This window comes from Aspergillus chevalieri, chromosome 1 (assembly GCF_016861735.1).
Source record: "Aspergillus chevalieri M1 DNA, chromosome 1, nearly complete sequence".
NCBI lineage: Eukaryota > Fungi > Ascomycota > Eurotiomycetes > Eurotiales > Aspergillaceae > Aspergillus > Aspergillus chevalieri.
In genome coordinates this window covers 5224879-5237024 of record NC_057362.1, presented here as the reverse complement: position 1 = coordinate 5237024, position 12146 = coordinate 5224879, and the positions used below count along the sequence as shown (strand labels likewise).

Below are 12146 nucleotides of genomic sequence, written 5' to 3'. Positions count from 1 at the left end.
CCTTCTTAACTTCATTTACGCCTTTGAAAATAGCTTCGCCTGCAAATATACCATTAGGCAGCTGCTCTGTCGACATGTCAACTCATGGAAAATGTCCTTGCAAATCGGGATCGTGCACTTTACTATCCGTTGGTTATCTTTGCGATGACCGTCTCCATCCAACTTTCAATCATGAACACAGTTGTAAGCATCTAAAATATGATTATCAGATTCCTGACTGACTCCGTGTTGCCCTTTGTATGATCCCACGCGTCGAAACAATCGCAAAACTTGTCAGACTCTTGGAAGAGTACACTGTGGTACATGTTAGGGGCACCACTGTATCCGGAAAGAGTTGGCTAACAGATCTCCTAGAGACGTACTATAGCAGACATGGAAAGCCCGCGCTATTCATTATAACCTGGCCAGACAGCCCGAATTTACTTGAGTATCTGGCGGAACGGTGCAGAAGAGCCGGGGATACAGATGTCAATTCTGACAATATTCCCGGTGCAAACATTTTCTTCATACTTGATGAAGCCCAGTGCTCGTACTTTGTTCCAGCATTCTGGCTCAGCTTTATCAAGACACAAAACCGCCGCCGTTGTGGAGACAAAATGTGTCTCTTTGCATCCTTTGGAAGCTCAGTCACGGACCCTACAGAATATCCAGGAGGGTCTTTCCCTGTGTATTTCAGTCCAGAGCAGCGGGCTTTACTTACAGTATCCAGTGTGCCTGGAACTCCTGATATTTGTCTTTTCCACAACCGGGAAGAGTTTGATGATGTCTTGCAGAGGTATAGTGTACTGCACAAGATGTCCTGTGAGCTTACTCCTGATGCTCGCCCTATCTCTATTCTATTAGAAGTGAACATCCAGGCGCTGTGTCGTCGTTAGAACGGTACTTTTCCGAAGTATGTATTTTACGATATCACCACGTTATTCGAAAGCTAATTTCATAGACATACTAGTCGGAGTTGGAAAATGGAAACATCCTCTAATCATTAAATAACACATGGTGGCCATGTTGTTCGATGAGCAAACTGCCTTTGATGGACTCAGGTACAAGCCGTTGTCCTATTTCTTCCCGCCTATACGAAATATTCCAGCCCCAGCAATGGACTTTCTTTGGAAGATTCTGGAGCAAAAGACCGTACAGTTCAATTTGGAAGGTCAAGCATGCAAGAATTGTTATAGCAACAGATTGGTAATGCAAAACAGAAGTCATAGACAAGGATGGCAGGGAGACTATCTGCTTCCTCTCCACAAGATTACACGAGAAGTAGGTCCCACCCATGTCTTGTATTACGTGCGAAGACTAATGTGCGGGTACGTCGAGTACTTCTTGCAATCACACAACCCCAAGGCCTTCCCATCGTCTGAATTTCCATCGGTGAGTACTCTATACGAAGCAATTCTACGTCGCTTCTCCAGAAAGAGTCTCCTGAGGATACATGAGCCATCGGCATTCAGCAAACCGGACTTCAAATTCCACGAATAATGGATAGAACGTTTAACTCCTTGGCTGGCCGTGGTGTTGTTATCTCCAGTGAATGGGCATTTGCTGGTGAGGGCTGTGTCGACTTCAGGATCAAAGAACCAGGATGGGAAGTTGAGATACTCCGAGATGGAGACAGGCTTGACGAGCACTGCAAGCGATTTCTTCCAGAAGGCAGTTATAATGGATGGGTTTCAGAGGGTACTCTGAACGACTGGTTGATATTGGACTGTAGGCACACAGTCCCAGAGAGATACGGTATAGTCTCTGCGTCTTCAAGAAATACCAATGCTAACGACCTATCAGGAATTGAAGGTACAAAACTATGGAGAGTCATTCTCAAACAAGACTATTCATCCGCACATATACTAAACTGCGATAACGAGATCATTGCGCCTGAATTTCTGCTTCTCGATTGAAATGCGGTCCTGCATCCTAATCACACCTTGTCTAGTTACTAGTTTCTTTATTTTGAATTGCTACCCTAAACAGCTTGCGCGGATTATTAAAATTGCAATTGATTCTTCCTTTTGCTCGTCCCTTACAAATAAAGTATGGTTGTCAATGATACATCGGATTAAACGAACTCGTATCCACAAAGAATCCCACCACCGAGAACAATACAACCACAACAATATCAACACCACCACCCTGACACAAATATAAACCCCAGGACCCTCTCAGCCCCAGCTTAGATTATTCTAACTCCACTCACCTTTTCCCTTCTCAACCTTACCCCATCAAACCCAAGCAAGATGTCAGTTGAATCCTACTACACCTCCCTCGAAACCCGCCTCGGCAACGCCCTCCTCTTCGGCGGCCGCTCACACCTCCCATACTACCCCTCCCTCTCTCCAAACGCAGGATTATGGGAATATATCAAGTCGCTGAGCCCCTTCCCAATTTATCCGGCCCTACTTGCGATGGAGAATCATCTTCTCGCCTCTTTGAAGATACAAGGACAAGGGAGGGAAGTGCTAGATGCAGGCTGCGGAACGGGGGATATGGCAATCTACTTCTCCAAACGGGGATTGAAAGTCCACGCTATCGATTTACTACCTGACAAGATTACTATCTCGAGGAAAAATGCGGAGACGGAGTTAGGGCGCGTTTACAAAACCGGCAACCACAGCGTAGTGAAATCTCTAGAAAGCCTGTCCATCCAAGAAGGCGACTACCACGATCTCAGTTCCATATTCCCGGAAAACAAATTCGACGCGGTGTATACGATCGAAACTCTCGCGCACGCCACTGACCTACCAGCAGTCCTTGGAGAGTTTTACCGCGTGCTGAAACCGGGTGGTCGCATCGCACTGTATGAATACGATCATTGGATGCCCTCCGCCTCTGCAGAGGATGAAATGAGCAAAGTGCATCAGTATGGAGGGATTGATCCTACTGCCACCCGTACCTCCGCCACAAATACAGGGGGTAGGGAGAAAGATGGACGGGGGTTAGCAGCGATTGTCCGCGATACGGGCTTTACAGATGTGCATGAGGAAGATCTATCCGCGAACGTGCGTCCGTTACTCCGGTTTCTCGTGGTTTGTCTGTTTGTGCCGTATATGATTGTGCGGATGTTAGGGCTTGAGGCTAGGTTTATTAATACCGTTGCTGTGGTGATGAATTATAGACGGGGGTGGAAGTACGTTGTGGTTACGGGGCGGAAGGCTTAGTTTTGCCCCGGTGCTTGGTTTTATTTGTTAGGGTGATTTCTGTTGATAATGCAATCCATTCCTATGTACTCGTATGTTACAATAAATCCAACCATACGCCACGCTAAATCACAACTTTTCCGACATAAAACATAAGCACGGGGTATTGAGCGCGTAAATCTCAAACTAAAAAGGTTCAAAATGGAAAGAAAAATTCAATCCTCGTCCGTCTCCGTCATATCATCACTCACACTCTCGTCATCACTCCCAGCCTCACTGCCCGACTCATCATCGTCATCATCATGAAGACCGGCGATACCCCGCCAGTGAACATAGTCCCCCTCGATCCAGCGCCGACTCCGCGGGAGCTGGTACGGATCGAACGGGAAATATGCATCGAGCTGGTATCCAAGGTCATCGCCTGCACGGGTCTCCCGCTCAACCTGGCTGAAGCGCGGGTCCGCCATGGTGGACAGACTGCGGTACGAGGTAATGCGGATACGCTTGTTGGTCTCGAGGATACTGAAGAGGTAGAGGAAATCGAGGTGGTTGGATATCCGTGCGAATTCGGAGACAATGGCGGGCGAGCAGACCTTGAGGGGGTTGAGTTTGGATTGGATGGCTCTGTGGAGAGTTTCTTTGATGTAAGGAGGGAATTCAATTTCCTCAGGTTCAAGTTCGTCAACTTGATCGGGCGTGTCGCCTTCCATGGCAGCGGTGGTCAGGTCGCGCCAGCGGAAGCAGAAGATGTAGAGGAGGGCTTGTGCGGTTGAGTAGTATGGACCGTAGCGACGGAGGTCAGGACCGCGGCAGGCAGGCTCGTATTCAATCCGCAGGTTGTCCAGGTGAGTAGTGAGGAGATCAAAAACATCGCGAATTACGTCACCAGAGATATGTGCACCGCGGGCGACAAAGCTGGCCAGATATGCAGCGGCCGATTGACGCATGATAACAGGTTGCAGTTTGTTGAACAAGAGCTGCACGCATGTCGCCGCGAAGCGATCGACGAGAATCGGCGAAGACTGCGAAAAGTGGAAGAGAAGGAACTGGGAATGGCGCGAGCGGTAGGTAGGAAGAATAATACTTTGGAAGTGACTGAGCAGGAGGTCCAACGCATTCTCCTTCTCGTCTAGCGTTCCCGACGTGAATGGAGGCGAGTAAAACTCAAAAAGCAGATCGATCATACCATCCAACTTAAGGATGTTGTCCTTGATAGTCTGGATACGACGCGATTCATCATCAGCAGAGTCATCGCTCTGAACCGAAGCGTTGTCATCGTCGTCATCCTCTTCGACATCCGTACCATGCAAGAGATCCTCACCCACTTCATCTTCAAAATCTTCCATGTCGACTTGGATTTGCACATCGATTTTGACCAGTTTCTCTGTAACAAGCGCTAGAACATCGGCCTGAAGTTCAGGAGCGTAGCTAACTACACGAAGAAGATTCCTAGTGTAGGCAATGTTCGCCTTGGCCGAGTCCGTGTCGAATGGAAAGTTCGTCGACAAGATCGGAGACAACGACCCACTTCCAGACGGAATCAACTGCAACACATATCGAAGCGCCATGTGAACTCTTGTGTAAACCTCTGAAGCCTGAACAGGAGCGTATCCGGGGATCCTTCCAATACCTTTGGGCAGTTCACACATGTTATTGACCAACATTTTCAGCACGGACCCGAGATAGCTTCCCTGAGCGGCAGCCAGATTCCCCATAAACCTAATAAACAGCTTCACATACGACTCATCCCGCCCGAGCCATTCACTGCTCAAAATCGCATGCACCAAACCATTGCAGCTGCGGTCCAATGACGCAACATTCGACAGCAAACCCATAAGGTGGTGCTTCAACGTACTATGCGAGGGAATATCATACGATGGTCTATCCTCATCCTGACGCTTGGGATCGATTGAGAAGATCTCCTTAATACGGTCGTAGGCCTCGCTATCCGTACCAGAGATATGCCGCTGGAGGGCTCTGCGGACTTCTTCCCGAACAACAGCGGCATTCTTCTCCATCGCAGTACCAGTATTGTGTTCACGTATCTTGGGCTCATTGGCCGGCACCTCTCGCATATCCACCTCCTTGTCGAATTGTACTCGAACTCGCTTCTTCGGGCTAGGAGCTCCATCGCTCCCCTCGGATGCCGCGGACGATGGCGACAGCGACAAATCCATATCCGTCATCTTCCGTTTGAGTGAAGGCGTCGAGGTCCCCGTTTTGGAGGTTTTGAGGATGGGCACAGGCGAAGAGGTCGCTAACACGGAGGGGTTGTGTTTCGGTTTGGATGATGTCGCCGCTGGGCGCGAAGCAGGGGTGGCAAAGGTAACCATGGCTATGGTGAGCAATAATAGGTGATTACTGGAGTTGGCAAAATAGGTAAGGCCACAGGTCTCGTCATGGATTTGTGCGTAGGTGTTGTTGGCGGTCGAGTGAAGGCGGATTGGTCCAAGCACACGACACCGGTGCTAGGCTGAATCGTCGGACCAGAGCAGGGGGATTAAAGATAGATAAACAAGAGAGTGAATAATCCGGAATAAGTGCCACTTAGATCACAGCATATGGCCTGAGAAATGCTGAGAAATGAACTAAGTGTCTGCAGCCCAACGCAGATGGCGGATGCTGCTTCTGGCGTCGAGGAGAAAAGCCGGGGAGAGCAAATTTTTTTACGTCGGCTGTGGGGCCTGAGGCTCCAGGCCCGTGACCATCGCGTGACCGCGACGCGTTACCGTTTTTAGTGGTCATATCACGTGGCGCCACGTGATACCTTCCTCTACGAAGTACAGGGTATGTAATTATTGCGACTTTCACTACGGAGTATTATGACTTCAGTATAATTCAATCAATATCAATTCACTCTGAAGATATCTTGTCTCGTAAATGTTCCGTAGTCCCGTTGATAAATAACAAAATAAAGAAAAGGCCACCGATCCGATAACAACGCAGGGTAATCAATCAAGTACCCTAATGGTATATAACAAAACGAAAACAGAACAATTAAACAGCACAAATAGCATGTACAAATGAGAAACAAGTGGAAAAATCACATTTTGGTGTACAACAGTGACGCCGGACAGGAAGGGAAAATAGCCTGTTCTCCTCTTCCGTACCAAGCGACATTCCGATTCCGTCATAACAAACACCAAAAAAAAAAATCCGACGATTCACAGCCATTGACTAGCACTGATTGGCCCCAGCTGGTCGTCGAAGATGCTTCCGTACAGATCATTCACCTCGACGAGATAATCGTCTACGGTGAATTTCATGAGGCCCTTGCTGAAGAGAACGGCTTCTTCTTCGTCGAATCGGCGGGTGGTGCCACCAAACTCTTCGGCCACCTCATTCACCTGCTCGAGCTCCTTGCCAAATGGATGCGCTTCCGTTTTGAAGGAGGGATCAGGTGCTTGACGAACTGAAGGGGCGCGGGAGACATTCAGCGGCGGAGGATCCAGCCTCGATAGCGAGCGCTGCCGGGCCAATTCCTGATGCGATCGTTTGGTATGCGACAGCGCCCGTCTTGGGACCATTGGTGCATCTGTAGAAGACGTAGTCGAAGTGGATGATCGAGTATGACTGGTTGTTGTCGCCGATCTCTTGGGCATGAACTGTTGCTTGGGGAAATATGATGCTTGGCTCGGTTCGATAGGCGAAACATCACGGGAAGAGTCGTCCGGCGAAGTGATGGGCGTTCCGAAACTGTGCTGGGAAAACGACATCTCCGAGTCGTCCGGCGATCGTATGGACGAGGATGAAGATGATGTCGCAGAACCCAGGTCGGGCGCATTATAAGCCAGCATGTTGGTAGTCGAAACCAATTGCACAGGACCCGAGATCTTTCCCCGTTTGATCGTGCCCGACGAGAACTTGACCTGACCCTCGCGGTAGGGCATAGGTGCCGACACCTCGGGACGCTTGTGGCGCTTGGTGAACGCACGAGTGAGGCTGGTCATGGTTGTTGGTCTGTCGTGAATAGTGTGTGTACTAGGAATATATAGGATTCGCCTTTTTTTTTTTTTTTTTCCCTTTATCTGTCGTCGAAATCGAATATCCGGCGACAGTGCAGTTGACGTATCAAAATCGGACACAGGAATGCTGGACGATCGCGGACAGCAGAAGGAATGGAAGATGATCGGAATGAGCGTTATCAGCGAACGATTGCAGCGACAGTCGTATGGTCGAGTGACGTTGGTGAATGAATGCGGTGGTCGGAGTGTGTCTTTGCACAGCAAGAGACGACCACTTAGAATTCAGCTTCTGGGGTTCCCTTCTTCCTATGACGTCTTGAGATGTCTTCTGTACTACTGAAGAGCAATACAGATTGTAAAGAGAAAAGAGCGCACAACCAGGAACGCGTCCAATACTAACACAATTAACCAGCGTCCAGAAACCAGTCAAGGACCTTGGAAAAAGTAAAAATATAAGAATAAAAAAGAGGCAACGAAGGCAAGGAATGGAAATGATATAATCACCGCACAGCAGAGATCAAATGCAGAGGCAAAGAAACCCCAAGAGAGAGGAATGTGGGAGGGAAGAAAGTATGGGGAGGGAGACGAAAGGAGAAAAAGAGGAGTCGAAGCGAAATGCCACTTTTTCTTGCCCACTTTGATTGATGGGGTCCGTGAACCGTGGAGACTGGCCCAGACAAGGTTTTTCGCGGTCCATTCTTTGGGGTTTTGTTCCATGGTTAGTTTTTATCTGGCTTCTACTATGTAGCCAGGGACTGACCTCCGGTGTTCCGGTGCACTACTGTTACTGTACAGTATGGATGCCACAATTCCTGCATGTATGGAGCCCTCTACGATGTCTATCCCAAGCATCCAGGAGGCTCGCCGCACACGCACTGGCCAATCATGGCATCTCCGGCCGAGCATCCTCCAGATGAAACGCCCGCGGCGTCTCAACTTGACTCCTGTCGGCGATAAAGTGTGCTAATTCTCATTTATAGGTGTTATATGTTTGTGTTATTGTGCTGTCTCTCCGTCTCTCTGTCAGAAGAACAATGTGATAGAAACATTGTCAGTATACAGGTGTCCTACAGTATCCCACTCTGTCTACTCTGTACTCAGTGGGCCACCCCACTTCTCCATCGGGAAATGCCCGATCCAGACCGATGACTCAGCATCTTATCCACCTCTACAGTACAGCATTCTATACATTTCGTATGGCATTCTGTAGGGTTGAACACACAAGCAAACTTCAATAATAGCATTATCCAAGTAGACAATGTACATGTATTTTGACGGAAGCCCTTGCTCCTCCTCCATACCCAATAGAGACACTCCCTTTCATGCCCCGCCCTACAGTACCCCCTATTGTACACATCATCTCCAGCGCGGACGAACTATGGATACACCACATTCGCTCAACCATGGAACGTACCTATCAAGGACTCGCCTCGTTCTGCCTGAGGTTCCCATATGGTCTAGACAGTTAGTGGCAACTGGCAGGCGAGAATTCTTTTACTTTTCTCTCTCCCTTGGGCGTGCTCTGCCTGGCTGGGCTGACTGATTCGCGTGGACAGGACACGAAACGCACGTACGCGATGCGCATCAGCCGTACGTCGCACCACTACCACTAAGCAAGGTACCCGTTAACTGCCACCGACTCTATCTCGATCGATCCTCTGCATCTGCATCCAGACCAACTCGACCCTGAACCCTGAACTCTGATGCCAGAACGGCGAACTCGCAGTCGCAGAACAAACCTAGTATCGAGGCGTCCCAGCCACTTGCCATCGCCATTGGCAAGGGTGCGCGTTTTCGTGCATCCGGAGAGCCGGCTATTTCCCGGGTTCGGTAGTCCATGGTGCAGTGACTTGAGGTACGATACCTGGCGGTCTTGTGCTGAGTAGTGGTCGTGACTTGGTCGTTCTCGTCGGCATGAATGCTCGGGACTCACGGAGTTGTCGTGAATAGTCGACTAAAACATCTTCCGAGGTCACATATCTCGTACCCTGTAAAATGTGCTTGATGTCAGGTAAATCATTAGCTTTAACTCAGATACATTATAAAAGATCTGTCTCAAACCCTCGGTGCGTCAGGCTGAGAAGGCATACAGGTTCGACGTCGCTATAAATATCGACCGTGTGAATATACCTGTTCAGACTCAGCTGCTACCAGCCCCTGAATCAGTAACTATTTCTAGCTAGCATGAATATCCAAGACATTTAAGCGCACTGTGATGTACATGTCGTGCATGAATGTCAGACACATACATGTCACCGCCTACTCCGTACATAATACTGCCGCCCCATATCACACGCATGGAGGCGGTGAGAGGATTATCAGCGGCCAACGCTCAGCGCTATCAGATTTGATTGACATGCACGGCCCACTGGGGTATCTCAACTTGTTTATTCCCGCGAATATGTATAAACAAAAATTTATTCAAGAATATTCCATCTCTTCCAGAAAATCTAATCCTCATCCATGGACTCCCAGCCATCAGCGCCAGGGACGGCGTCGGCTCCGCCTGCCTCACCTTCATCACCATCATCGTCCGAATCGTTCTGGTCCGGCGCCACGCCAACGGTCCGTTCTTGCACGTCACCCGCCAGAGATGGCATGCGCGAGACGAACGCCCGACGAACGGCGCCGTTAGTCGAGGTGTCCCACACCTGAACAACACCCTTGCTACCGGCCATCGCCAGACGGAAGCTGACGTCCGTGTCGGGAGCGAAGGTGGTCGAGAAGATCTTACCGACTTCAGGCTTACGCGAGACGACCATGCTGGGCTTGTTGTCGGCAATGTTCCACAGCTTTACCTGCTTGTCCGTGGAGCCGGTCACGATAAAGCCGGGGATGGCGGGGTTGATGTCGAACGAGGAGACGGACGAGTCATGCGCCTGCAGCGACCACACGGGCTTGGACTCTTGCGGACTGGCGGGGACGTTGCGCACATCGAACCGGTAGACCATACCGGCGTCAGTGGTGACGTAGAAAAAGTTAGGGTCGTGGATGTCCCAGCGGACGGCTTCGACGTCTGCGTCGACGCTCCAGCGGGCCTTGGAGTCCGGGGACCGCATGTCCGCGGCAACGATGGTGCGGTCATAGCTACCGCTCAGCAGGACGGTGGACTCGGTAGGATGCCAGTCGAGCGAGCAGACCTTGTCGGTGTGGTGGGTGTAGGACTTGGCGCACTTCCCGGTGGTCAGGTCCCAGAGCTTGACGGTTCGGTCGGCGGAGGCGGAGGCCAGCAGGTTGCGATGTTGGCGGTTGGCAGCGAGCGCGAGGACTGAGTCGACGTGGTACTCGTCGTTGGCCTTGTTCTTCTTCTTTTTCTTGGACTTCTTTTCTTCGTCGTTTCCACCCTGGCCCAAAATGGCGTTAGGGTACATGCAGTCCACAACGTCAAGGTCCCAGATTTCAATGTCCGACTCCATGGTTCCGACAGCAACGAAGTTGCCGGAAGTCCGCCCCTCAGCAGCCTTGCCAACAGGGATATCCAGCCATTCGACACACAGAGGGATGGCAGGCAGCATAATGTCGTGGTGCACGTAGAGGTTATCCGCTTCGTCTTCGTAGACATAAACCTCAAGATGAGCAACCTCATCCTCGACCTTACCCGCAAGAACCAGGTTATCCGTAGGCAGAATTTGCAATTCCTCGCGTTCTTCCTCTTCTTCCTCCGGCGGCATCACAAGGTAGGGGTCCTCTTCGTTAGGTTGGTGGTAAGCCAGGGACTTAACATTTCCGAACATTGTAATCTTCTCGCCATCCTCATCAACCTCGTCGCTATCATAGTGGTCCAGATCGTATTCTTTGAGGTCATCATCGTCACTACCAAACGTCCCACATTAGCATCTTCCATTCATCCCAGCCCGACACCAAACTCACGTCTTCTTTTCCGACCCGTTCTTCTCATCATCCTCCATAGCATCCTTCTTCTCCTCATCCTCATCCATAGCCTCATCCTCCTTTCCCTCCTGAGCAGCGCTCAGATCTCCCTGTGCTTCCTCCAACTGCATCCGCGCAAGGTTTGATATCCGGTTCATCTCATTCTCGTCGATCTCATACTTGGTAGGGAATTGGGCTGCGACGCCGCGGCGAACCCAGGTGGAAGTCGTGATCATGGACATCGTGAGTTATATAAACAAGACAAAAGAACAAGAATGAAGAACTTTTTCTGCCGATGCGGCGGGGTGGTCGTTGAATATCTATTGGTTTCGGCGTGGAAATTTCAACAAGTCATAAACAATGAAAATAAGTGGTAAATATCAGACCGCCCACAAACAATCGCAGAATCAAATCGAGAAGCAAAAGTCCTCGTAATTAAAGTAGAAGCAAAAACTTCTATGCGATTCGAGGCCGTGCAACTTTTTTTTTCTTGGGTGGAGCGGGAAATTTCCTATTTCCGTCCGGCAGAATCCATCCCGATTTCTTGACCGCCCGGTATTTGCTCGATGCACCAATCATACAATCTTCAAATCAAGACGATTCTATCCTCATCTCACACTTATCCTCAATTATTTACCTTGAATTACTTGAACCTACTACAGAGGAACTACCAAAATGCATTCGCACCTCCACACCCCATACAATGCCAGTACGTCCCTCACCCCCCGTCAACCCAACCCGCACCGAACCCCAACCAAACCTAACCATGCTAAAAAACCCCAGACTGCGAGGAAATTATGAACGCCCTAGACGAATGCCATGCCCGTGGCTTCCTGCACAAAGCCATCGGCAGCTGCAACGACATCAAGCGTGACGTCAACCGGTGTCTTGCGGCGGAGCGGTACGCGCGCGCAAAGCGGAATCGGGACCAGGCGAGGGATAACCGGAGTCGGATTGAGAAGATTTGGGCAGAGGAAAGGGTTTTTGAGGGGAAGGTGCCTGCAGGAGCTGCGGCGGGATCTGGGGAGGGGGAGAAGCAATAAATCTGGCCATGGGTTGATGGCGGATGCGGGCTAAGATGGGACCGATGTATTATGATTGCATTGAGGGATTGGCGTTTGGGATTATGTGAACTGTATATTATCTAGATATACCCTGGTATATACATACGCAACTATGG

The 12146-nt window shown here is 50.0% G+C and overlaps 6 protein-coding genes across 6 annotated transcripts; 2 read left to right on the top strand and 4 right to left on the bottom strand.

Moving 5' to 3' along the window:
• Positions 1 to 2231: 2231 nt before the first annotated feature.
• ACHE_11806A (class I SAM-dependent methyltransferase) lies at positions 2232 to 3152 on the top strand (the record flags this gene model as incomplete). Its single annotated transcript, XM_043276416.1, has 1 exon — positions 2232 to 3152. The coding sequence occupies one exon, from the start codon at positions 2232 to 2234 to the stop codon at positions 3150 to 3152; it is 921 nt and encodes a 306-aa protein (XP_043132926.1).
• Positions 3153 to 3346: 194 nt separating this feature from the next.
• ACHE_11805S (rDNA-binding RNA polymerase I transcriptional factor) lies at positions 3347 to 5464 on the bottom strand (the record flags this gene model as incomplete). Its single annotated transcript, XM_043276415.1, has 1 exon — positions 3347 to 5464. One exon carries the CDS (start codon positions 5462 to 5464, stop codon positions 3347 to 3349), a length of 2118 nt encoding a protein of 705 aa, XP_043132925.1.
• Positions 5465 to 6295: 831 nt separating this feature from the next.
• ACHE_11804S (uncharacterized protein) lies at positions 6296 to 7081 on the bottom strand (the record flags this gene model as incomplete). Its single annotated transcript, XM_043276414.1, has 1 exon — positions 6296 to 7081. One exon carries the CDS (start codon positions 7079 to 7081, stop codon positions 6296 to 6298), a length of 786 nt encoding a protein of 261 aa, XP_043132924.1.
• Positions 7082 to 8737: 1656 nt separating this feature from the next.
• On the bottom strand, positions 8738 to 8935 carry ACHE_11803S (uncharacterized protein; the record flags this gene model as incomplete). The annotated part of the gene is made up of 1 exon (XM_043276413.1): positions 8738 to 8935. One exon carries the CDS (start codon positions 8933 to 8935, stop codon positions 8738 to 8740), a length of 198 nt encoding a protein of 65 aa, XP_043132923.1.
• Positions 8936 to 9546: 611 nt separating this feature from the next.
• ACHE_11802S (rRNA-processing protein PWP1) lies at positions 9547 to 11208 on the bottom strand (the record flags this gene model as incomplete). The annotated part of the gene is made up of 2 exons (XM_043276412.1): positions 9547 to 10909; positions 10967 to 11208. The coding sequence occupies 2 exons, from the start codon at positions 11206 to 11208 to the stop codon at positions 9547 to 9549; spliced, it is 1605 nt and encodes a 534-aa protein (XP_043132922.1).
• Positions 11209 to 11641: 433 nt separating this feature from the next.
• ACHE_11801A (COX assembly mitochondrial protein) lies at positions 11642 to 12009 on the top strand (the record flags this gene model as incomplete). The annotated part of the gene is made up of 2 exons (XM_043276411.1): positions 11642 to 11675; positions 11750 to 12009. The coding sequence occupies 2 exons, from the start codon at positions 11642 to 11644 to the stop codon at positions 12007 to 12009; spliced, it is 294 nt and encodes a 97-aa protein (XP_043132921.1).
• Positions 12010 to 12146: the final 137 nt, after the last annotated feature.